The sequence below is a fragment of the Alternaria hordeiaustralica genome (assembly GCF_023758085.1).
Source record: "Alternaria hordeiaustralica strain BMP 2776 chromosome Unknown scaffold_37, whole genome shotgun sequence".
NCBI classification, from domain to species: Eukaryota; Fungi; Ascomycota; class Dothideomycetes; order Pleosporales; family Pleosporaceae; genus Alternaria; species Alternaria hordeiaustralica.
This window is the reverse complement of record NW_026056809.1, coordinates 255977-280671: the sequence shown is the minus strand read 5'-3', so window position 1 is coordinate 280671 and position 24695 is coordinate 255977. Positions and strand designations below refer to the sequence as shown.

The following is a 24695-nucleotide window of genomic DNA, read 5'->3' as shown; positions in this document are numbered from 1 at the left end:
GCGTGCACGAAAGTGGCATTGAGGAGCGAGCTGATGCGCCTTTGATTCGAAATGGGGCCCGTCTTATGTGACGTTAGCTATCAATCGCTGTGGCTACCCAGGTATCGTATTTTTGGGGAAACATGCATGCTGTACACGAGATCTTGACAATGCTGGGCGCTGTGCGAGCCCCGACACGTAGTGTCGTTCGCATAGGTATCGCATGCACTTATATAGTAGCAGCGGTATGCAATAGCTACCGCATGCCTGTCAATTGGCTGGCTACGTTGCTCTCGCGAGTTGGCAACGAACAGACCATGTTGGCGCGCAGGCTTCCGCGCAAGAAGAGACATTCCATCGTGGCTTGATCAACAGACGAACACTTTTGCACGTTTGAAAGCTGAACATAGAGGCCACTGAACTGTATATCCATTGCTAGGTTGATAGCGTGTACACCTGTCGCACCGTGCGATGCTGCGCTGCGCTGCGCTGCTATCTAGTGATGCTACTATCCTACATAAAGTCCGTCGTTTCTTATCCTACACCCCGTAAAACCAACACTTGAGAAGCCATCCACCTCACTCAACATGATGGCTCTAGAACGTGAACGCCCCTCTTAACCCTCTGTAAATACCTGTCCTTTAGATGGCGCCATTGTAAATATCCCTCAAGATCGGTCTGCCATCCAGCACGCCCCTCTTTCCTGCTGTGATGACCTTTCCGGGTACTCTCTTCGCTTCAGGGCTTCCACTCATGCTTTTACTGCCAATTCTTCTCTTCGGACTCCTAGCGTTCACCTTACCAGGTTTCGCTGTGAGATCGCCAAGTGCCTTGCGCTTCTTCGACGGGCTGGGCGTCAGGCTAGGGCTCTTCGCCACTTTGCTAGTGAGCAAGGAAGAGGTTGAGTGCCTCACAGGTGTCTTGCTTGTTTGTGTAATGCTTTCGTCGAAGGTATGCGATTCTACCATGTCGGGCTGGAGATCAAGTACCCAGTCTTTCTCTCGGCAGAGGGCGACCATATCGCGCAAGAGCTCGTTGCTTGACAAAGTTTTCTCACTACCGACGATGACAAGTTTCGAGCGCGCGCGAGTGAGAGCAACATTGACGCGTCTTCGGTCTTTCAGAAGATCACCGACTGTGCCGTTCTCGTTGCTCCGTACGCAAGACACGATAACAACTTCCTTGTCGCGGCCTTGAAACTTGTCTGCTGTGTGCAGCTCCACACCAGCACAGCCTTGACCATTGATGACGGGGGCAGCGAGTTCAGAGGACTGAGTTTGGGTGTGCGCAGAAGCCAGACTTTGTCGCAGCAGGGCGAGCTGTGAACGATAGAATGCGATGATGCCAATCTCTCCCGCGGGGACACCGAGGCTGAGAAGAGACACCGTGAGCTGTGTGACAAGCCGTGCCTCCAGGGTGTTGGTGATGCGCGATCCAGATTGCGCTTCTAGGGTCGATGAAATGAGATCGGTGTTGACGAACACAACAGGTTGATCCGGCGATAAGGAACGAGATATCCAACAGCGTGCGGTATCAGGGCCAGCGCAAGGCTCCACCCCATTAGATCTTGTCTGCTGCGGACCATGGTGGTAAGCAGTGAGACCGTCGGGCCTGGGGATCGTGAGCTTGCGGGAAGCAACAGCAGTCGTGCCACACTTCAGCCGTCCTGAGTAGATGAAGGTGTTTGACAACAGCATGACCTCGGCACACATTCGATACTGATGCTCCAGACTGACGACTGCTTGTGGATGAGCCTCACAAAGGAGCTTGAACAGTGATACATCGAGTCCACCCTCCATGGCTTCTTTGTTCTGAACCAGAGGAGGCAGCTGGTAGTGATCGCCTACCAAGATGAACTTCTGGGCCATGCGAATGGGGCCCAAGCATACAGGGAGGGTGATTTGAGATGCCTCGTCAACGATGCAGTAGTCGAAGACGCGGCGGTTGAACAACGGGTGATTGATGGTAAGACACGTCGTAGCCACGACAGGCGGCTGCATCCACGATCGCTCGAGCTCTTCAAGACTGTCTTTTGGTTCCGCAGCATGTGTGGCAAACTCTCTGACTTCAGGATGGATCTTCTTCGCAGCGCCCAAGCGTAGTATGCCAATCTTGTCATCTCGGATCTTGAGAAGAATATTATCGACGGCAGTATGGGTGTACGAGGTAAGTAAGACGCTCTTGCCTTTCGCTACCAGCGTACGAATGATGTGCGCGATCGTGGTCGTTTTTCCGGTTCCCGGCATCCCCAACACGAGAGCATAATCTTTTGCCGACATGACCTTGGCAACGGCAGCGCGCTGATCAGAGTTCATGGACATTTGCGATGACTGAGGCAACGACAACGCATCTGGTACGGGCTTGAACGCAGGAGCTCGACCGTCTACGATTAGCGCGCGAAGATCGTGGGCCTTGTATACGCTGTCATCCATGATCTGGATGAGATTGTTACGTGCTGCAGCCATACCATTGCTGAACTCGTCTTTGTCGAGACGATACAGTACGGACTCCTCGTCAGAGTGAAACTCCGCTACAGTCTCACCCTCTTTGGTGACCTCCATGATACCGGCAAAGGTTTGGTTGTTTTGTGAATGAAAACCGGGAAGCTTGGTTCGTGAGTTATGCAGCCGTCTGTCAACAGCCACAGTTATGCGACGCCTTTTGACATTGGTGACATATCCATTGGCCAACGCGAAATGGCCTTGCTCATCCGAAACTACGACAGGCTCTCCGACGATGAGCTGGGACTCGGTGAAGGAAAACCCTGGGGCCGGTTGCTGTTTGATGAACGTATAGTTGTAGCGGTTGATCTTTTGGCCGTTCTTGTCTTCGTGGGCAGACCCAGGCTCCAAGATGACATTCGAAAAACAACGACCGAGCTTTTCCCGTTCGGTGCTCAACATGGTCCACAACTCTCGTCGGAACTTCATCATGTCCGTTTCTTCTTTTGTCAGCAACGTGTCCCATTTCTTCATGAACTCTTGATGAGAAGGTTTGAGCGGCTTGACAAGCTCGTCGTATCTTTCCTTCGCCTTCGGGTTCAACATCTCGCCTTTTCCGTCTTCAACGAGATTATGGTATAGGAAGCAAGGCTCCTGTGCGTAACACTTTTGACATTTGAAGTCTTCCTTGAGAATCGGTGGTAGCTCGATGCGGTCTCGAACATAGCAGGCCAACTCGTTGCGCTTGATGATCATGTGAATGATGTCGTTGCGAATCGCAGGAATACGGCTGATCTCGGAAGTCTCAAGGTAATACAAGATACCGTAAGCAATGTCAACGTCTGGCAAAGTTAGCGGGGGATGCAATTTGGCTTGGAGGACGTACCATATCGATTCGACAACAACAGGTTGTACAAAGCGGTCTGAGCAACGTGCGCAGCGTTCGAAGAGTTCTTGCCAGTCTTGACCTCGAAAGGCACTGTCAATGTGCGTTCCCCGAGATCATCTCGCATTGTCACTTGCACAGTGGCGTCGATGTTGCCTTTCAATCCATACATTGGAGACCAGACGTGTTCTTCCACATCAAGTAGTTTGTTAATGCTCATGGTCGACTGTCGTCCGTTTCGCTCTCGGACGACGGCATCAGCTTGAGGTTCTGCGCGAACGAACACCTTGGCCCATGCCTGGAGCTCGGGCAGCTTGCTGCTCAAGTGTTCCTTGACGGCTTCGCACGTTGAGTTGATCTCGAGTATGGTCTCAAGATGGTTTGGCAAGAGTGTTTCGATGGTATCCAATAAGAATACAGAACTCCATTCGTTCGCTTTCATGGCTTCTTGGAACAACTCGTGGAGCAGTGTGCCGTATAGCATTGGAGCGTTGGCCTTGCTGGTGGCCTTTACACGGTCTTGCAGCACCGCACGTCGTAAACACCCAAAAGAGTCAGCGACAACAGTCGATGAGATGAGATGATCAGGATGAAGAATGAGCATATTGTGGTGATCATCAATGATACACTGTCCAGTACTTGTAAATTCGCCGATGACATGCACAAACGAGCCCGTAGTGCATGGGGTATCGAACCAAGCTTGACGTAGAGTGATCGCCTTGAATAACTTTGTCTTCTCTTCCTCGACGAGCAAAACCTAAACCGTGTAAGCTGGGATGGTCAAACTACGTTTGGGTTAAGTGCTTACCTTTTCGGGCATCTGGTAGCCGCGATCCGTGGTATATGAACTATCGTCCACTCGCTTGATGAGGTATCGCTGGATTGCTTTATTGTCCTGTTGACTCTTCGAGATTTAGCAGGCTTCTTTAGTTAGGGGCAAATTCACACTCTACTTACAGTATTGGCAGGTACTTGTGTGGCTGCGACTTCGGCGGCAGCGAACTCGTCAGCATCGATGTCCTCTCCAAAGTCGTCATCGTCGTCGTCGTCGTCCAGAAGGCTGACGACAGGAGCCGACGCTGCACTTGCTGTAGCTGCTACGCCTTCCGCCTCTGCGGTGAGGGCCTGGTCTGCCATCGGAGACTCTACAGATCGCGTATCGTAAAGCGATGCGACATGTTCCAGATCCGCAGCGAAGTCATCCTCGTCATCCATGCCAAACTCATCGTCATCACTGCCTTGTCGTGTTATCGGTGCTGCATGATGGTGCTGTGCGGGCGGATAGATGGGCTCGGTGGGTATGGTAACGTAGCTCGTGGAGCGTGCCGGTGGCGCGGACTTCGTGGGCGGTGGAGGTTGCACAGATCGAGGCGTGATATCCAAAGCTTCCACCATGTCAGCGTCGAAGTCGTCTCCGAAATCATCTGAGGATCCCTGCGATGACGGTGGCTTCGGAGCCGCTTCCACGTAATCGTCTTCTTGAACAAGCTCGTCATCCATGTCCACGGTATCTTCTAGAGGTGCCGACTCGTGGCGTATCGTTTCGGAGGTTTCTGCGTGATAATCGCGCGCACGCCGCTGAAGAGGGGATCCCGACGATTCGTCCTGACGATCGCCGGCCCCAGGCAATGGGGACGAGCTCGAGGGCATCTGTGACGATATGCGCGGCTGTGACTTTGACACGCATTCCCGCATGCGCTGGACCATGCTCGCGATGTTGGGTTTCGCGGGTTGTCCAAGCATTATCCCATCCGAACTAGATGCGCCAGCGAAAACGTCCTCTGTAGCTTCCTGCTCCGGCTGAAACACACCGTGGGTTCTCCGTTTCTTCCGGGTCGATGCTGGGAACTCTACGCCACAGCTTGCCCATCTTCGAAGTCCACTGACACTTCCAGCAGCAGCCATCGACCTGGGTGAGGATTCGTTGATGAGATGTGCGAACGCCACGCTCTTGTTGGCGCTTGGTGTTCCCTTGTTGTTTGTGTATCGTGACCACAGCTCCATAGCAGGGTCGGCCTGGGGTGTTGTGATGTCTTGCCTGGCGCCATCCAGTCTGTGTTCGTCTTGCGACGGTCCGACAGGCGACGAGCTCCTAGCGCGCTTCTTGTTCTTCCGGGGCAAAGGCGTGTTGACTGCTTGCGAGCCCCTCCATATCAACGTCTCTTCGGGCGAGGCGACGGGTTGCGGCGCGTGTCTCGAGGAATCGTCGACGTTGCCCACTAGGTCCGCAAGCGGCAGCCTCGTGGTGGCGGGAGTTGATGGCGGCGGACAGTCGAGGATGGTAGGCAGCTTCGGAGTCTTGTTAGTGGCTCCCACATCTTTCGCGACCCGGTTCGCCTTTGGTGTGCCCATGGGCTTGGCTGTCTTTCTTCGCGCCGTGGGCAGGTTTTCTTTCTCAGCCTCGCGCTGGCGGAGGGACTCGGCAGTGGGCGCGCCCTCGATGAATTGGAAAGCTTTGAGCTTGGTGCGTGTCTGGGTCGAAGGCATGATGGGAGGACCAGTAACTACGTGCCGAGCCTGCGGCGCCGCCTGGTTACTGTTTTGGTGGGGGAAGTTGCGTGGGCGGTTCCATTGGCCCTTGAACTGCTGCTGCGAGGGTGAGAGGTGAGTAGACGCCGGCAGTAAAGGCAGCGGGCTATCCAAGTACCTTTGGCTTCGGGTTCTGGTCAAAGAAGGACCTCTGTCGCGTGGACATGGAGATGGTTGGTAGCGTCAGCGTCTTGAAAGCACCGAACGCGAGAGACGCGTCGTGAGTGGCCAATCACGTTGGGCGAGGCGGGAGCTCGTGGCGATACGCGCTCGGGCCGGTTGCTGCGAGCCGATGTGCGACACAGCTCCGAGTGCGGGGACCTGCGCTGGCCTGAACCACTCTTTCCATCTATGGGACATGCAGACACGATTAAATTTAGGCTGTTCGATTGGAGACTACGTTAAACATGGAGGATTGTAGACAGTCCCGGTCTAGGCCGACTGGCATGTGCAAGCTTCCGTCGTAGTCCTCGGATATCCTAATTGATACAGTCACGGAATTGACACGACTTGGCGTATCGCAGGTAGCTCCGCGTATCACAAAAGTAGCAAGACATGTCTAGAGGCAGGGACGGGTTAGATAGTCGCTTTTGCGCCAATCGAAATGGTGTCAACCGATGACGGGAAGCTAGGACCACGCCTAAGCGGAGTTTGGACTTTCATCCCACGCTCTAGCACTCTTTCCCCAGATTGTGCGCGCCGACCGTGAACCGCTCACTCAACCGCGGCCATCTCTCTTCTCTCACCCTCGGCCATCTCATATCTTCCCACCACAACCGCCAACATGTCTGCTGCCGATGCGAAGCCATTGCCTTTCGTCTACCAGTTCGCGGCTGGTAAGTTCCAATTTCCTTAACACCGCTCAGCTCCGATGCGACAGCTGCCCGAGAGAAATCCGGCTCCGCACCAAGCAAGAAATCTATACGCGCTTCTCTCCGATTATCGCACACAGCATTCCTGCGTGCCAGTTGAGCTTCAGCTATGTCAATCAGTACTAACAATGTCCAGGTGCCGTGGCTGGTGTGTCAGAAGTGAGTGCGCAACTGTCTATGCAGCTCGCGTGAGATGAACTGTGCTAATGTAGCTCTATCTATAGATTCTGATCATGTACGTACCATCCTGCACCCACACAGTCGAGACTCAAGCACTAACACTATCTCCAGGTACCCGCTGGACGTCGTCAAGACCCGAATGTAAGCGACCGCGTATGACACCACCTCTGGACCGCCTCTAAACATATACAGACAACTTCAGACCTCTGGCAAGGTGGTCGGTGATGAGGGCTACAATGGCATGATGGACTGCTTCAGGAAGATCATCAAGAATGAGGGGTACGCTATGACGCTCCTGCGATCATGAGCAAGAGGGGTTGACATCTGCCAGTGCGTCGAGATTGTACCGCGGTATCACCGCGCCTATCCTTATGGAAGCTCCCAAGAGGTACGCGCTCTCTCATACTATTTCGATTGCAAGAGTGAAGAATCTCATCTCACGCGACACAGGGCCACCAAGTTCGCAGCCAACGACTCATGGGGTTCTTTCTACCGCAATCTGTTCGGTCAGGCCAAAATGAACCAGTCGCTCTCCATCCTCACTGGCGCAACCGCAGGTGCCACCGAAGCCTTCGTCGTCGTACCCTTCGAGCTCGTCAAGATCCGGTTACAAGACAGGGCGCAAGCCCACAAGTACAACGGCATGGTGGACTGCGTCACCAAGATCGTCAAGCAGGAAGGGCCGCTCACCCTTTACCAGGGTCTTGAGTCGACCATGTGGAGGCACATCCTGTGGAACGCTGGATACTTTGGCTGCATCTTCCAGGTCCGCGCTCTCCTGCCCGCAGCAACCACCAAAAAGAGCCAAATCACCAACGACCTCATGTCTGGTGCTATCGGTGGCACGGTCGGCACTATCCTAAACACTCCCATGGACGTTGTCAAGTCGCGTATTCAGAACTCTCCCAAGGTCGCAGGATCAATCCCCAAGTACAACTGGGCATGGCCGGCTCTCGGTACGGTCATGAAGGAGGAGGGCTTCGCGGCACTATACAAGGGATTCACACCCAAGGTCCTGAGATTGGGACCTGGAGGTGGTATCTTGCTGGTCGTCTTCACCGGTGTCATGGACTTCTTCCGCAACATGCGCGACGGCAAATAAGTGATGACTAGACTCGTCGTCAACCCGTATAGTCTTTGAACTACTTCCACCATTCAAGAGCCGGAAGGAATCTTGTAGCGTAGATCACGTATCCTGTACCCGCTTGCTACAAAGCAAGGCAGGGTCAAATCACATTCTTCAACCCATCGTGCTATCCATTTTGTTACTTTTGAGAGTATTGCTCTACTCTCTGATCATATGCGAGCTTAGTTACATGATATTATTACTGTCGTTGTGGAAATACATGAGATCAGCACGGTTCATAAACGTAGCCCTGGAGAGCTGCCAGTAAAAGGGTTCCATTAACGTCAAATTCGGCCAGAGTCTACGCGCGCAAAAGTTCGAACAGCTTCTCTAAAGGCTTGCGCTATCCCCCACGAAATGAATATCGCATCCCGAAACCAGCGCAGTCTAACACATGCCAATCCCGCGTTCTATCAACCCCAAACAACCCCACTTACGCGGCTAGACACGGGTGACGTCACCCTCCCCTCCAAGCACTCACCATAGCCCATCTTGCTGCCTGGTGACCCCTAAAGCCCAAACAAACAAGTTAGTTCACGCAAGTGCCAGCCAGGGTCTACTTGCATAAGTACTGCGTCCCCTCTACCCCACTATCCAACACTACAAAACAATCCAAACACTACAACAACCTCCACGATAAGACGACTCTCGAACCTCCGCGCGAGCAGACACGTACATCCACACAGACTCTACAACACCCGAACACCACCGCACAACATGCCTCTCGTAGTCCCCGGTCTGCAGTCCAAGGACGGAAACTCCAACGATGACTGGATGAGCAAGCTCATGGGCAAGAAGCTTGGAGACCAGCATGATGAGATGGTGAGTTGCCTCTTACTATTACTTATCCCCTTATCCTATCCCTCCGCTCCGCCTGAGTCTCAACGCTAACTCAATGCTATCCTTAGACTTTCGCAAAGACCGACCTTCCCCAGCAACACCGTGTTCTCAACGAAGGCGATATGAAGACCATGGACTTCCAGCCCGAGAGGCTGAATGTTCACCTCGATAAGGACGGTACCATCAACAAAGTTACCAAGGGTTAAGCGGGTGTCGGATGGCACAATCGCAGGCGTATGAATGCACGCTTATGACGGATGAAGGCATGAAGGCATGAACCTTTGAGAGCTAGGCCTCGGATTTTGGTAGTAGGCATATTATGAATCATCAAGTCACACAAGCATAAGCATAAGCCATCAGTGTGCCCGAAGTGATAAGTGACAAGTGATGATTAATGAGAGTGTATCTGAAAAGAGATGTCTGTCGCCACCTTAACCACCAAAGTAAATAAAAAAACTCCGAAAACGCCTTACAATGATATCGTACAGTAAATGTGAAACTATATACATCCGTACGAAGAAAGTAGATGTCACGCCTAGATGCCCACGAATGTTTTCGAGATAGTAGAAGAGCAAGGCGCAGCCTTGTCAGCCCTGAGCCTAAGCCCTACAGCCCTATATGGGCACGGATACCAATTCGAGGTGGAGCATTCGGAGACGCCGAAGACATCGCCACTGTGGAGAAAGCTTGTCGCAACGTCGTTCCCTTTGAGTTGTGCATATGGTGATTCTTCAATTTTTCGATCGCTTCCTCGACACGAAGCTGTCGTTTCTTATCATTTGTCCCTCATTAGACTTTCTGCCTAAGGCTGCGACAAGATCAGTCATTCTCAGCATCGTGGAATGAATCGCTTCAGGATGCTCAAAGCATAACATGATGCATGCGCGCATCGTCGTTGCAGAGAAGTATCTTCGCAACTTCTTGTCTTTGCTGTTGTTACTCGCGGCTCCCATGACCAAGCCAATCCACAGCAGCACTCCGGCCATATCGGACCAACAGTCTGAAAGGTCTGAGTTCTCGAGGGCGTCTCGTAGTTGTTGGAGGATGGTGTCTCCGCTGACTGTCCGTGTAAACAGTTGTTGCTGGAGAGGGATATCCGATGAGCTTGACTGCAACGTCGAAAGTGAGGGTCGTGAGCATGTGGACGCATTTGAAGGACGGTGGCTGTCGAAAGGGAAGCCTTCGCTGAATGAACCAAACATTGGACTCTCGGAAAAGTCAGTAGCCGGACTGACGTCCAGAGGTTCCAGAGTGGAGGAAATGGTGCCATTAGAGTGTGAGGCTGTGGACGAGCTGTACATAAGCGGCCGCATTTCCGGTACCTGCACAAGGTTGAGCGCTTCTGATAGGGGAACTTGATCGAACATAGCCTGCGCCTGAACGATTGCGGCGAGTCGAATTGCCTCACACTTCCAGTCGCTCTTTTTTGTAAGGGATGTTTTGTGAGGTTGCTGTGCAAATCGACATCGAACGATACGGTCGTAGACGGCTTGAATCTTATTGGAGTTGCCTGTACGTTTCGAGCTATTGGTGTCGAGAAAGAATTCCGTCATTGCGTGGATTTCGACCAGAAGTCTTTGCGCGTTTGCATTACAGCGTTGCGACCTCTCGATTGTCACGAATCTTTTGTGTGGCTGGTAGAGGGGCGATTCCGGTATCGTAGCGATCAATGGATATGCCTTTACCGCCCGCAGTTTACAGTGGTCAACGTACATCTGAGTCGGCGAAGCTTCCAGCAAAGCCGCAGTCGCAAGATTTGCCCAGGAGACTGCAGATGCTAGCTGGCCGTTAACACCCAAGTTTTGGAGTCCGCCGCGCTGCTTGATCATCATCGCAATTCCGTTTTGGTGGAAGTGTCGATCCGCATCGGACCGGCTGATGACATCTCCCAATATGAGTTGGCTGACGGCGATGATGTTGTGATCCGCCACACTCTGCTCCACGTCGGTGAGGTGACCACCTACGAAATGTATGACATCTTGGCGCAGTGCTGCGGTTTCCAAACTCTCTATCTCTCGATTGTGAACGACATCATCGTATGCGGAAGCCATGTAGAGGGTGCTGAGGAAGGTGTGTGCATAGCTCAGACATTCGGGGATCCAGTACCTACCCAGACCCTCCGTGCCGAAGTATTTGGAGCATTCGATCTTCAGCCTCTCGACGTTCACGCGAGTGTTCCTCGATTGAAACATAGTTCCGAACGGGTCTAGCCCATTCCCAAGACATCTCAGATCTGGTACTGGTTTTAGGTCGAATGGATACCGATGGCCACTTCTTATTGGAATAACAATGGGTGTCTGGGTGAGGGTCGATTGGTGAGGCGTAATTCGTGCTACCTGAGCATCATGATGGGGAGCCTCCTGGCTGCTGTTTGTAGACTGCGATAACCGATGTATGTTATCATCACTCTTCTTCTCTTTGACTCTCGGCGTTTTGATTGTTCGTGGTTTCGTGGTGCTTTGGGAACCTAAGCTCGATCGCGAATGATCCGAGGCTTCGCTATTGGCCCTGACTTTGTCGCCGGTCTGATTCTTTGTTGCCTTTAAATAGCTTCCCATCGCAGTTTGGCGTACGGTTTGCATGGTGGCCTTTGATTTGAAATCGCTGGGTTTGGTGGCGGTAATCCATCGGAAGCTCGCATTGTCAGGTGACTTCGCCGTTGGCGAAGAGCTCGACTTCCGAGGCGGCATGAATTCTACTGGATATTAGCGATTGGCACCACTGAGTGAGCTGGGGATGGCGATCAGGGGTTCTGCTGATGTTGGTGATCGTGTTACACACCGTGTAGGTGCAGCATGCGCAAGCAGTGGACCTCGGCCGTAGCGAGAGCGCCTTCCGCATGTGGTACGCGCATCAAGTCCGTTCAATGATACGAAAAGGCACGCTCACCATTGAGTTGCTGCGGAGGCGACATGACATTTCCATAGAAGCTTGAGTCCGATGCGATCGTCGAGGGTGGTGAAGGATAGACAAATGGCATGTGATGGGCGGAGAAGAGCGGTCGTGCGGCTGGAGGGGCAGTCATTGTTGTCGACTAGCCCGATAGTACTCAAGGATAATTGGCAAGCGCGATGATGTTCGATTCGGTGATCGGAATGTGTGGGTCATTCCTATGGCAGATGTTAACGATTTAGATGGAATCTGAGCAACAGAAGACGAAGGATCGATCGGTATCGGGTAAGGCTGAAAGCAATGGGGCCAGAAGTATATATACGCGGCTGGTGACAGTGTGCCTTGCCGCCCGTGAATATTTCCAGAAAGGGCGCAATTCCAGCCATACAAAGCTTTGTGCAACAGATGAAGCGGAAAGCAGGCAATTGTGCGTCATAAAGCGTGTGTTGAGTATGCGCAGCAACGTGCTGGTGCTGGGATGAGTATACGGTGAAGGCAGTCGTGGCTGAGTCCTTAATGCTTGTTGCGACGAGTGAACGAGAGGCCTGCGCGCCGGGGAGGAGGCATAGTTGGTTGCCTGAACGCCGACCCATTGCACTGGTGCTCGCTTTAGCGCGGGACCCGTCTTAGACGCAGCACGAGTAAGTAGGGCTTTCGGGGATCCGTCAAAACTTTGGAGCAGTTTGCCATGTTGGATGGAATGGGCTTGGTGCAATGCGCGCGTTGCCACTGTGAGCAGAATCACGAGGCTGTATCCTCTCAGTCCTTCTACAATCTCTGTGAGGGACTTCACCCACATCGATTGCCTCGTGAGGAGACCAGGCCCTTCATTGGACGTTGCTTCGCACGTGCGAAAGCTGACCTCCAAGCCCTGAAGACGCTGTAGAGGCCCAGCGCGTCTCACCGCCCGATAGATGCCACCGCATCCCCCGAGCGCATGCCAACCCTGCTATCTTATCTAGACACAAAGTTTGGTCGAGCGGCGGACGTAGATGTCTTTACCAAGCCATTTCGTCCCATGGAACCCTTGGCTCAACTACGTACCTCTCCGCTACACACGACACGAGACATCAGGCGATACTACGTTAGACGGAGCACACAGATACGACCGCAATCTAAACGTTCGCTTACCAGTTGACCAGCTACGTGGGTGCGCCGTGCCTCGGGATCCCGTCAAGACGCGGTAGAAGAGGGCAGACTGGTCGAGCTCACCAATCGCGAGGTATACTCCTCTTCCTACCGTGAGGTTGGATAAGCAGCCCTGTGGGGTCGATACGACCCTGCATTGCTGCTCATTGGAGAGAGCAAAGCCAGACCCATATTTTAGGACCATCGATAGCACACGGCACCCCGAGTACCCAGATCGCCTAACATCACCAGGTGGCTGTTTAATTGTTCGAGTGGTGGTCAATGTGTGTTCAGCGGTACCTAGGTAGCGACGTCGGCCGAACCATTACTGCGAGTCTCGTGATGCGACGCCATACATCATTATTGTGAGTATCGTGGGTTTGAATACACGGGCCGCTCGCAAAGATGTACATAGCTGCACCAATGATACAATCCATGAGATAATCTGGTTATTACTACTACTGACGCATGTTGTTCAGCCCGAGGCCGAAATAATCACCGGGTGTTTGTGACGGACGTGTATCGCTACCAGCACTTACGTCGCTCCCACCGGGGCTAATGTCACCACTCTCTCGCGCCATCATACCAGTACCATCGGCCCCAAAATGACTGCCTGTGCCGTTCAATGCTCTGAGCCCATTGTTTCGTCCCCGCAGCGGTACATTTAGCCGTGCGGTTTCGAACGTAAAATGCGACTGGCCATGGACTGGTTCCGCTGATGGTGTCTTCAGCTCAACAAGCTCCAACGTACTTCGGAGTGTTGCGCCAGATTCATCAAGAGCCATGAGAAATCGCGCGAGTTCTTTGCATAGCTCCCAATCCTGTTCGTCTTTGGCGCGTTGAAGTAAGCGCACGACTTGATCGCCTGTTGGTCGCAGTTCTTCGAAAGTGTGAAGAACAAGGAGATAGCCACCTGCAGTCTTAAGATTCCCTTTCTGTAGCGATTCTTCGAATAGTTCTTCCGGTGGAGGCAGGTTCGAGAATAATGTCCGCCATGAACGGACCTCAGTTTTACGGGTACATTGCACAACAATGTCGAGATATCGGGGAAAGGAGCTCAGGAATGATAGCACGCTCGGCAATAGCGCCTGTTCGGGTGGTGGCTGCGTATCCACTTCTTCGTCCAAGACTTCATGCAGTAAGATCTCCAAAGCATGGGGGAAATATAGCAAATGCTGGTAATGGTGGCTAAGATGCAAGGCTGCAGGGTGATTGAACTGCGCCAGGTGACACCGCAGCAATGCGGGGAGAAAGAGGTGTGTCTAGCATGTGTGTCAGCATGAGATCAGTGTACCACCAATGACGCGGGAGCAGAGCGCAGAGACTTACCCTGGTTCCGAAGCGCAAGAACGCGAAGCTCGTATCCCTGCGTTGAATCAACTCTGACTCCACCCCGAATATGATTGCTTTGTTAATCAATGCCGAAAGAGGATAGAAGTCGACGGGGATTTGAACAGGCGTGGGCAGTTCCCTGCCGATCTCTGGTGACGCGGAAGCAAGGACGTCTTGCATGTCTATCCAAACTCGCATGTCGTTACCATCGAAGAACCACAATGAGTCACGTAAATCGTGGCCGTGTACACCCTCCATGGTCAGTTCCATAGAGGGGCTCGCCGGCAACGAATCGGCATGTCGGTCCAATGCGAACGCAGGGTGATCGCGCATAAGAGCGTACGTCTCCACGTTCTGCGCGATGATGCGCATCTCGTATTTGAGTTCGCCACTCTCGGTAGTCGTTGGCTGCAAGAGCACAAGTTTACCATCTACGAGGAACAGGATAGTCGCGACCGCCACGTCCTGTGTTGGATCACCGTTATCTAGAAAGTGTCAGCAACTGCAGTGCTGCAGGTCCCGAAAGACGTACGTATTTGGTCTTCGGGCAATATCCAGCTTAGTGCTCGCACTCGTGTAGGTGCCCGAATGATGCCATGCAGGGCGATTTGACCCACTTGCACCAATTTTACACTTGCGTCGGACACACTGATTACGTAGTGGTATAATATATTCTCGTACGTGTAGACCAGGAGTGAATCTTCGCCGGAGGGTGCTATTAGTACGATGGGCGCAGGTAGCTTCTGCGTATGCATGACATGGCTGTTGTCAAGAGCTGCCTCGCGCGAATATACCCGGACCTTGACAAGTGGATCAGTATAAATCAAACCGAGCGCTTTGATGTACATACTTCGTGAGACTCGCGGCATTCGACAGCCGCGATCAAGACATGCTGGAACCAGCACATACCTCCTCGGACAGTAAACTCGTTTTCTATAAAAGGATCATCGAACATTTTCCACCGTCCGCTGTTAACGGAGTAGTGGGCGAGACCTCTCTTGCCTGCTATTGCCACATATCGACCGTCATTCGAAATGACTGCACTTCTAATCGGCCATTGGTCGACAAGATATGCTGAAGGTATTTGAACATGATGCCAGAGAGAGACATCAGCGGAGATTGTTGTCAGGTCAGGCAGGTCGTAACCACGGTAGATCATGAAGCCGGTACTGGTCTGCATCAAAGACCGTGACACATTTGCCGAAGAGAAGCAGCCGGTGACTGCACTGCGAGCCATCTCCAAGACAAAGAGACGGTTGTCGTTGTCGCCCAACATCAAGAGCTCCGCGCCACCTCCAATCCAGAAAGCCTCTTTGACACTGAGAAGCCACCCTTCGTTGTTGGTCTTGGAAAGCGTCCTTTCTGCAGTGAAGCTGGTGGCCCCGGGCTTTCCGTATACACTCCACATAGCCCAACCGTGTTCATAGCCAGCGAACAGACAGTACCCGTCTGGCGAGTATGTCAATACAGTCAACTTGCCGGGCGAAGTGACGTTCGGTCGTAGTTTATGCGATAGAGGGATGTTGCCGGTATAGTCGCGTGCCGTGTATACATGGATCTCGCCACTGGCGCAGCCAACAGCAAGCAAAGAGAATCTCGCATTGATAGCAGCTTTGACACCATAATCGGCATCAGTCTTGGGTGTGTGGAAACCGTAGCCACGGAAGATACTAGAGACAGCGGCATCTCTTTTAGCCGCCTTTTGAACAGCATAGGCTCGACCGTTACCTGTGATCCAACACGACAGATTCATGGGTCGATCGTGGACCATTTCTCGCATTGATGCGTTGCTCCCTAACCATGTCATCTTGGTCAGAAGCTCGGTGCTGGTCTGGCTTCCAGTGTTATCCGGCGCCCAACGAATACATTGCACGGCTGCCGGCTTCTCGGTGGCCACGACCAACTCGTCGTCCAGAGCCAGAGCCCGAATTATCCCAGCATCCACCCGTATGACCATTCGGAACCGCAGACTGAGCTCTTTGAGGCCATTGCCCTCTCCAGGTCCTGCATTGACATCATGCTGACGCTGGATCTTGAAGCCCGTGATTGCACTGCTTTTCCTCGCGTGACCTCCGTGTGTGTTGGTGAATTGGGCCTGGTATATGCGGGATGAATGGTCTGTCGCGAGCGAGTACGTGATGAGGAAGCCGAGCGCGGTCTGGACGACGAAGATTTGGGAGTCGGGGCGGAGTAGGACGTCTGTGTTGGGGCCGTATGTTCTAACGGATTGCTCTGAACGGAGTACAGAAGCTAGAACTACCGTGGGCTGTGACGAATTAGCACATGAAGCGCCAGTTTAGCAATTGGACATGCCTTTGTCTGCCAGATTGTGAGGGTGGTTCTGGTGAGGGTCGCAAACATGTGACCGCTCCTCGTCACTCTGATCGCGATAATGGTACCATGTATGTCGTCCTCTACTGATTGAACCGACGCGCCTTCTTGCGGCGAGTGCGCGCCATTCTTTTCTTCTACCCCACTCTTACTATCGGCAGAGGCCTCGTGTTCAGATTGATCCTGCGATTGAGGGTTTGGCCCTTCAGGCGCTCCGTCCGATTGCTTGTGTTCAACGCCATCGTGCGAGGTGTTCGTGCGCCCGGGATCCGTACGTTTAGTGGCCGCGAAGACGGAGGGCGACGAGATGGGCCAATACGTCATGGCGGTCTACCGCAAGCGATGGCTGCATTTGCGCGCGCCCATCTCAATGCGGGGATGTATGCTTCACGGAGCTCATGCTAGCTGGGTTGGTGCAGGGGAGGCTGGTGGTGGAGCTGGGCGGTGAAGTCACGCGAGGCGCAGCAATGTGGCTGCTGCATCCGTGCTGACATGTGCAGGCAGTACGCGTATCGCGGGGGGAAGATGCGATGGCCGTCCCGCCCATGCACCACACTAAGATATCACAACGAACGTATTGATTCAAGGGCTTATTGTGAGATGTGGCCGAGAGATGACGGACCGATGCCGAAAATACTGCATTGGGAAGGGGATATTCACCGTCGATTACGTTGCGCACATGCGCATTTGCGCACATGCGTAAGCCAAGATTTCACAGAAGCCCCGAAAATATCCTGCTTTGCCAACTAACCAGCGCACTGCGTCCAGCCTCTCCGTTTGAGGTGATGTTGAGCGCCTGTTCAAGAAGACAAGTTTATGTCTACGTTGGTCTGGAGGTCGGCTGACTTTCGTTCCTTCCACAGATGTAGACGGCAGGGCACCTGTTCACTCCCAGGGTTCTTCCTTGTGTGAGGTGTAGCTGCGAGACCGTAGTCGCCCTTCTTCTTCGTCGTAGAAGCGCGGAATGTCGTGCGGAATTCAGTAGAATTGGGGTATACTTTGCCACTGTTCTGTAAGCTGTGACAGAGACTTCCTGGAAGCATGCAGCGAACAATTACTGCTGCAGAGCGGCAAACTGTATCAAGAGAAAGATCCAACAGATTCCAGACATAAACAGCCTGGAATTCTACACTGTTTCAGGGTTTGATCAGTTTTGGTCTTAGACCCATATAGACCGCAAAGCATCCATGGATTGTTCAGTTTCTTCCTGATACGAAGTGGCTCGGTAGCAATGCCGATCTTGGCTGCTTTTGTGTTCTTCCTTTAGTGGTTAGGTTGCATTTGGTTCAAGGTCGGCGTTGGAGTGGTCCGTATTACCCAACTGCCCCGCATCGCTCAAGTGAATTTTTTTTCCATCCCCAATTCAAAGAGGCTATAAACAGTGTATTTGTTCGACTCTCCATCAATTCCTAGAGAAGGACAGATGGCCGGTTAGTCTAAACACTTCCATCTTCAATGCATTCACTCTAACAACCTTCACAGAGCTGGTTATGGCGCCAGGTTAAGGTTTCTTAACGTTAAGTCTAGCGATAGACGTCCTGGTCACGAAAGTGGCGTGGGTTCGAGTCCCACTCTGTTCAGCATTCGTCTGGCTATAGTCAGATACTCCAGGATATTTTTTTGCGGCCGTATGTGGCCCTACGGGACCCCTTACTTGCCGGGACCCTTCCTTTTTGATGTACTATGCTACACATGCCAAGGCTCCTCACAGACTCTGCATTGCCCTAGATATAAGGTATCTTGTTTCCAGAAAGCACTGCCACAGAATAGTGGGTTTGGTTTTAGGCGTCCAAGCCGCATACCCGCAATACGACTTCTTGCGCGCCTTTCCTCGTTCATTCTACCTCCTGAACTAGCTCACAACAATCTCACTTCAATTCCATACTTTACTCACACATACATGTCGATTTGACATATTTGTTCTTGTATAATGCGCCTCCTCCACATTGCCGACGATGAACGCCTCAGCCTCGTGGAGTTCATCGAAGATGACATACCACCATACGCTATTCTATCCCATACCTGGGGCCCAGATAGCGAGGAAGTCAGCTATCGCGATATGGTAGATGGAACCGGGGAACAGAAAGAAGGACATCGCAAGATTCGTTACTGCGCGGAGCAGGCCTTGAAAAATAATCTAAGATACTTTTGGGTCGATACGTGCTGCAGGTAAGTCATTGATACCTTTGATAGAAACTGAACTAACGAGATCGTTGATAGTGAGTGATTAACCGTCCTTGCTACAAAATGGCTTGCTGCAAGCCGTGCCCTTGTGTATCCGCTAACAGCCCCATCATCATTCACAGTCGACAAATCCAGCAGCGCCGAATTAACAGAGTCAATCAATTCCATGTTCCAGTACTACAGACAAGCCATCGTCTGCTACGCCTATCTCGAAGACTTCCCCGAAGGCGCAATACTCAAAGGAGGACTATCCCAATGCCGATGGTTCACCAGAGGCTGGACGCTGCAAGAACTGCTCGCCCCAGGCATCGTCGAGTTCTACGCCCAAGGATGGAAGTTCGTTGGCACCAAACACGAGCAAGCGGCGGCCATATCTAGGTTCACAAACATACCCGAGTCGGTGTTGACGCATGCGCGGAGAGACATTATAGCCGAGCAATCTGTTTCAGCGAGAATGTCGTGGGCGTCGCAACGGAGGACAAAACGGAAAGAAGATATGGCGTACTGCCTTCTTGGTATCTTTGACGTTAACATGCCGTTGATCTACGGCGAGGGTAATAAGGCGTTCCGACGTCTGCAAGAAGAGATCATCAAGCGCGACAACGACCTCAGCATCTTTGCCTGGAACAGCATGTCGGAGTATCAGAACAACGACCTGGTTGAGATATTCGCAAGCTCACCCGCTGCTTTCGAGGATGTATCCGGCGCAGGCGCCCACAAACACCAACTGGCCGAATTTTCTGTCACAAACCGTGGCCTCTTACTTGGCGGCGACTTCGAGATATACGGCTGGTACAGTGAGCGCGGTTACACCGACATTCCGAAACACTACGTCCTTCTAGTTGGGGAATCGAAAAAAGACGACAGCAGTATAGGAATCTTCCTCCGGAAATGCGGTCCCGGGCTGTTTTGCCGTATTGGCGGATTGCCTTTGGCCAGGCTGCCGAACAAGATCATCACATACTCCGCGCGGGAGCTCATGCATTCAGTCTACCTCTCAACAGATGCCTTCCTCAAACACTCAATCACCCGCCTGGTGTCTTTCCGTCACGATGGCCTGCATATTCCCGTCCAGGAACATTTACGAATGCGGTCGGTGGCCCCGCTGCATGCATGGGATCATCTGGACAGGACGTTCCTGGTTCCAAAGGCCTGGGACCAGAATGTAAGCCAGTTGGTACTCGCTGCTCAGTTCAGCGTCACGATTGCGGGGTACACAGCCGAAATAGTGGTCATTTGTCCAGCTCATAAAGATCAAACTCCGATAGTATTCCTCGCGAAGGATTATCTTCGCGAGACGAGATTCTTGTTCGCAGACAAAGTTGGTAAGGAGGGTATCTTATGGGAAGACTTGGTGAAAGAATTACCCAAGCTCCCGTTCCTGAACAAGGGCCATGTTTATGTCAAACCCAAGCATGCCTTCAAGATTAGCGTCGGTTTACAGAGGATCAAAATTGATACCGATTGTGGCCCGATCAGTGTCAGAAGCCTGACCTCGTCAGTCACAGCTGTGTAGATCATGCGAAACGTGTTTGTACCATTGTACTACCAGAAAATGTCATCAACGCGATATCGTACAAGCCGTGTCAAGGCAAAGATTGTATACATACCATTCGTTCGTTCGTCTCCCAGGGGTATTCAATTCTCCGCTTCTCATCGTATCGTAAGAACGCATATACACAATGACCCACATCATTCATTTCCTGCGGTCCATAAACACACAACACCAGTATAGCGTCTTCTACAAGAAGTATTCTCCGCGACCTCCACGACCCGCGGGGACGGCACGCTTATGATCTGGAACGGCAGAGAAGATTTGGAACTCGGGCTTGAGGTCCTCGCCTAGGTTCATGATGGAGGCGACGTTTCCGCAGCGGTAGCAGTAGTTGGGTGCTGACCAAACGGTGACGACGTCTTTGTCTTTGAAGTGGTATTTGTAGCCTTCGTTGACTAATTGATGGGCGCGTGCGATGAGTTGGAGGCCGTTTACGTGGTTGAACTGCGACAGTTAGCGATGGGGTAATGGACGAGCGTGGATGAATGCATACCTCGGAAGACACCTTGTCTCCAAACAGCCAGCCGGCTCCTCGGGGTGAGACAGCCCACGTGTCGACATCTTCCGGATCACTCCATACGAGATCGCAGAAGGCTCCTTCGTGTGGGATCTCTTGGGCTCGCGCGACAACGCGGATCTGGTCTAGTGTTCTGATCTCCGGACTCAGACCGCCGTGTACGCAGAGCACCTTTCCGTCGACGATAGCGGCTAGGGCAAGGAAATCGAAGACTTGGCAGCAGGCCTTCCATACTGAAGCGTTGCCGTATTTGGTCTGACATTCCTCGTAGAAACCGTAGACTTGGGTGATTTGTCTCGACTCGTGGTTTCCGCGGACGAGAGTGACGCGGTCAGGGAATCTGTTTCAATTAGTACCGTGAATGTAGTTCTGCGTGCCTGTTGACCTACTTCGCCTTCAAGCACATGAGAAGGGTAAAGGTCTCCAGACTGAAGTATCCTCGGTCGACAAAGTCACCCAAGAAGATGAAGTTCTGCTGGCCATTCCCACCCACTGTGTTCTTGGTAGAGTCTGCGTCGGATGCCGAACCAAGACTCCGTCTGTCGTGAACGCTCCTGCTTCGGCCGCGCTCCTCCTCCTCTTCGTCGTCGCCCTCTTCATCGCCATCGCCGCCAGGAGGACTTGTTGGCCCAGTGTAGTTTGGGTCGCGCTGGAATCTTCTCTTCATCTTGCGCTTGACCTTGGGGTCTGTTATGCTGGTAGGAGGCTCGAGATCGGCGGGGTTGATTGTGCTTGGTAATGTGACTGGTGGTGCGAGGGGCGCGGCAGGGGAGTCGTTGGGCATGCCGCCAGCGACGCGGAAGAGCTCGAGCAGATCGTAGAATTGGCCATGGATATCTCCGCATACTGTGACGGGTGTTCGTACGGGTTGAATGTTGGATTCTGGAGACATGTGTTAGTCCTATACATGGATTTAGACACCATGCCACACAATAGCCATGCTTCTCCTCCTTTGCGTGGATCATGTGGCATTGTTTAACTCACCCTCCATCAGACACTCCTTGACAATCTCACACAGTCGCTTCATGTCGGCCTCGGGCAGGTACTTGCACTGCTTCGCCTGCTCCAGCCATTCATCCGGCCCTGCGCCCTTTGCGAGGCGCGCGGGCCCTGGCTGTGGTACGTCGCTATCTTTGCCCATCTTTCAATCGTGCTCTAGCTCAGAATGAATAGGGGAAGCTCGATGCGGTGCGTTTAGGTCGGGATAGGCGACAATGGCGGCGGGAGGGAGGCGGGTCGTGTGCCGATGGGGGTGCTGAGGAATGGGCTATAGGGTATCATGGGTCAGCGTGGGTCGCAGTGAAAGTGTGCGCAGTCAGCGGCAATTGACTGCGTCGTGGGCAGCGCGAGGTTCGGCGTCTTGAGGATATATCGGCGTGGTTGAGGTGTAGTCGAGACGCGGGCGCCAGTGGGGCAGCTGCCGCCCCTCGGCGCTTGCCGTTGCGCCTGCCCTCGCCCACTGTCTCGTGAAGGCGCGCCCGTTGTCGCTGCGTCATTGCCGCAACTCTCACCATAACAATCGCCGTGTTTGGTACTGCCTTCTCGAGTGATCCCTCCAATGTCCTCACCTACAAACTGGCGCTCCCTCCTCCATCTCACTTCCGCCCAGCGACACGCGCGATAAAATCACCCGGCACAGGCTCTCGAATACGACTACAACCACGGTATATATCATGTTTGTGTATGTTAAACAACCATCACTAATAGATGGCTATAGAGAAGAAACATCTACTCGAGTATACCGACTGCACGCACAAACGAGCATCATCGCGCTCTCATGGCCCCTCCAAATAACCCCAACGGCGTCCTGCCAGTCACACTTCTCCAGAAGAACGCCCCGGCCCAGTCACCTCGCGGGCCCAAAGCCGCCCAACCCCGCCTGAAGCTGATATGTCGGCGACTTCCTTCTGGTCTTACCAGGACCGAGTTCATAGAGGCTCTAGGCGATGAATGGAAGCTTGGTGCTGGCAAGATCGATTGGATGAATTACAGAAAGGGCAAGATTTCTACTGAGTACTCCTCACCTTTCTGTCTTTTAGAGACAGCCTATTGACCCCCTCAGTGCTGCCAAACCCTCCAAGCCAGCGCGCGCATACATCCACGTTACCAAGCAGGACCACGTCAAGGCCCTCGGCGACCACGTGCGCGCAATCACCTTCCACGATGCCACCAAGTCATGGCAGGACCCCGCCCTCGTCGGCCCGCCTACGCTCGAATACGCTCCCTACCCGAAGATGCCTGGTGGCCGTCGGAGGAACGACAACCGCCAGGGCACCATCGATCAGGATCAGGAATTCAAGGACTTCCTCGAGAGCCTCACCAACCCCATCACCAAGCCCCCGGCCGCTGAGAATGAAGGTCAGAAGGAGAAGGTCAAAACCACTCCTCTGATTGAAGCGCTCCGGGAAAAGAAGGCTAACAGGGAGAAGCCGAGCGCAAAGGCAAATCGAGGTCGTGGAGAGGGCAAGGATGATGGTGAGAAGAAGATACTTGCCAAGCCAGGCAAAGAGAACGCCCTCAACTCGGGAGATAAGAATCGTCGTATAAGCAAGGCTGACAAGGCTCAAGCCTCCAAGGAGGCTGTCAAGATCCTTAACAAGGAAGCGTCGTCCTCCAAATCATCCGCCTCGGCCTCGGCGGACAAGGCCTCTGCCAGCCCAGCACCGGAGCGCAAGCGTGGTAACGTCGCACTCGCAAAGTCGATGCTGCAGCGTGACCTCGGTGTAGGACCTGCCCCAACTCGTCGACGTGGAACGAAGCGCGAGGTTGGTACGCCTGCGCCAGAGTCCAATGCGCAAGCAAAAGAGACCAAGGCAGTCGAGGAAAAGGCCAAAGAGTCGCCTGCTTCACAACCAGCAGCAGCAACTCCGGACAAGAATGCGCAGGCAAGCAGGAAGGAACGCCCAACTCGTGCAGAACGGCGCGCATTCAAGGCCAACCAGGGCGACAAGCCTAACGACAAGGCTACCGCCAGCGATGTCAAGCCCCAGACGCCGCTGAAGACCCCTGCGCCCCAAATCCTGAAGAAGCCTCAGGCTCAGACTCCGACGGCACCCAAAGGTCCAGCTGCCTCACGAGCTCCACCTACTGAGCCTGCCGCTGCTAGAAACAGTCCTGCTCCTACACAGTCGCACTCTACTCCAGCAAAGGCCGATGCGGGACCCGCCCAGGCGCACAACAATGCCCCCAAAGCAGCACCAGCCCAACCCGTACCCGCGCCCACGAGCAAGCAAGCGTTCCTCAAGCATGCCAATCCCAGCCAGGGCATTACCGAGCCCCTCATCGAAGAAGTCATGAAGACCTTTGGAGGCATTGACAAAGTCGAGATTGACAAGCGTAAGGGCTTCGCCTATGTCGACTTTTCCGAGCCCGATGGTCTCAAGAAAGCCATGGCAGCCAGCCCCATCAAGATTGCCCAAGGCGCTGTTCAGGTTCTTGAACGGAAAGAAAAGGTGGCCAGAGCTCCTCGCTTCAACGGTCCACCGACCGGGCCTGCTCGTGGCGGCGCTCGTGGCAACTTCGCGCCCCGTGGAGGACGTGGTGGTCGTGGAGGTGCCAGAGGCGGCGCACATGCTGGTCCTGTTCCCGCTGCGGGTGCTGGCGATGCTGCTTCGACTGCACCAGCTACCGTTACTCCTGCTCCAGCACCTGTCGCCAATGCCAACGCCGCTACGTGAACGACACATGCTACTTACGTGTCAGAGACGAGACATCAGCATTTCGACGACATTCTATCGAGCATGACCGCCCTCTATATCGCAGTCCATACAACATAGATTGAGATGCCACATCTCCATGCTAGGTCTTCATCTTGCATAGCCTTCCAATCATCGATATCGGAGACCACAGCATATCAGATACGCGTACAAGAAGACACACGTATGCCGTCACAGATCAATTGTA

The 24695-nt window shown here is 53.3% G+C and overlaps 8 protein-coding genes across 8 annotated transcripts; 4 read left to right on the top strand and 4 right to left on the bottom strand.

Moving 5' to 3' along the window:
* Window positions 1-620: 620 nt before the first annotated feature.
* On the bottom strand, window positions 621-6001 carry J4E84_010218 (uncharacterized protein; the record flags this gene model as incomplete). The annotated part of the gene is made up of 5 exons (XM_049392774.1): window positions 621-3262; window positions 3307-4063; window positions 4115-4210; window positions 4264-5895; window positions 5954-6001. 5 exons carry the CDS (start codon window positions 5999-6001, stop codon window positions 621-623), a joined length of 5175 nt encoding a protein of 1724 aa, XP_049239575.1.
* Window positions 6002-6619: 618 nt separating this feature from the next.
* J4E84_010217 (uncharacterized protein) lies at window positions 6620-7989 on the top strand (the record flags this gene model as incomplete). Its single annotated transcript, XM_049392773.1, has 7 exons — window positions 6620-6671; window positions 6844-6866; window positions 6932-6942; window positions 6999-7028; window positions 7080-7166; window positions 7219-7275; window positions 7338-7989. The coding sequence occupies 7 exons, from the start codon at window positions 6620-6622 to the stop codon at window positions 7987-7989; spliced, it is 912 nt and encodes a 303-aa protein (XP_049239574.1).
* Window positions 7990-8730: 741 nt separating this feature from the next.
* J4E84_010216 (uncharacterized protein) lies at window positions 8731-9059 on the top strand (the record flags this gene model as incomplete). The annotated part of the gene is made up of 2 exons (XM_049392772.1): window positions 8731-8835; window positions 8922-9059. 2 exons carry the CDS (start codon window positions 8731-8733, stop codon window positions 9057-9059), a joined length of 243 nt encoding a protein of 80 aa, XP_049239573.1.
* A 525-nt stretch (window positions 9060-9584) lies between these two features.
* J4E84_010215 (uncharacterized protein) lies at window positions 9585-11045 on the bottom strand (the record flags this gene model as incomplete). The annotated part of the gene is made up of 1 exon (XM_049392771.1): window positions 9585-11045. One exon carries the CDS (start codon window positions 11043-11045, stop codon window positions 9585-9587), a length of 1461 nt encoding a protein of 486 aa, XP_049239572.1.
* Window positions 11046-13331: 2286 nt separating this feature from the next.
* Window positions 13332-16860, bottom strand: J4E84_010214 (uncharacterized protein; the record flags this gene model as incomplete). The annotated part of the gene is made up of 5 exons (XM_049392770.1): window positions 13332-14135; window positions 14203-14690; window positions 14738-15005; window positions 15056-16461; window positions 16683-16860. The coding sequence occupies 5 exons, from the start codon at window positions 16858-16860 to the stop codon at window positions 13332-13334; spliced, it is 3144 nt and encodes a 1047-aa protein (XP_049239571.1).
* Window positions 16861-18886: 2026 nt separating this feature from the next.
* On the top strand, window positions 18887-20236 carry J4E84_010213 (uncharacterized protein; the record flags this gene model as incomplete). Its single annotated transcript, XM_049392769.1, has 1 exon — window positions 18887-20236. One exon carries the CDS (start codon window positions 18887-18889, stop codon window positions 20234-20236), a length of 1350 nt encoding a protein of 449 aa, XP_049239570.1.
* A 225-nt stretch (window positions 20237-20461) lies between these two features.
* Window positions 20462-21933, bottom strand: J4E84_010212 (uncharacterized protein; the record flags this gene model as incomplete). Its single annotated transcript, XM_049392768.1, has 4 exons — window positions 20462-20719; window positions 20769-21132; window positions 21182-21674; window positions 21777-21933. The coding sequence occupies 4 exons, from the start codon at window positions 21931-21933 to the stop codon at window positions 20462-20464; spliced, it is 1272 nt and encodes a 423-aa protein (XP_049239569.1).
* A 636-nt stretch (window positions 21934-22569) lies between these two features.
* Window positions 22570-24469, top strand: J4E84_010211 (uncharacterized protein; the record flags this gene model as incomplete). The annotated part of the gene is made up of 2 exons (XM_049392767.1): window positions 22570-22805; window positions 22855-24469. The coding sequence occupies 2 exons, from the start codon at window positions 22570-22572 to the stop codon at window positions 24467-24469; spliced, it is 1851 nt and encodes a 616-aa protein (XP_049239568.1).
* Window positions 24470-24695: the final 226 nt, after the last annotated feature.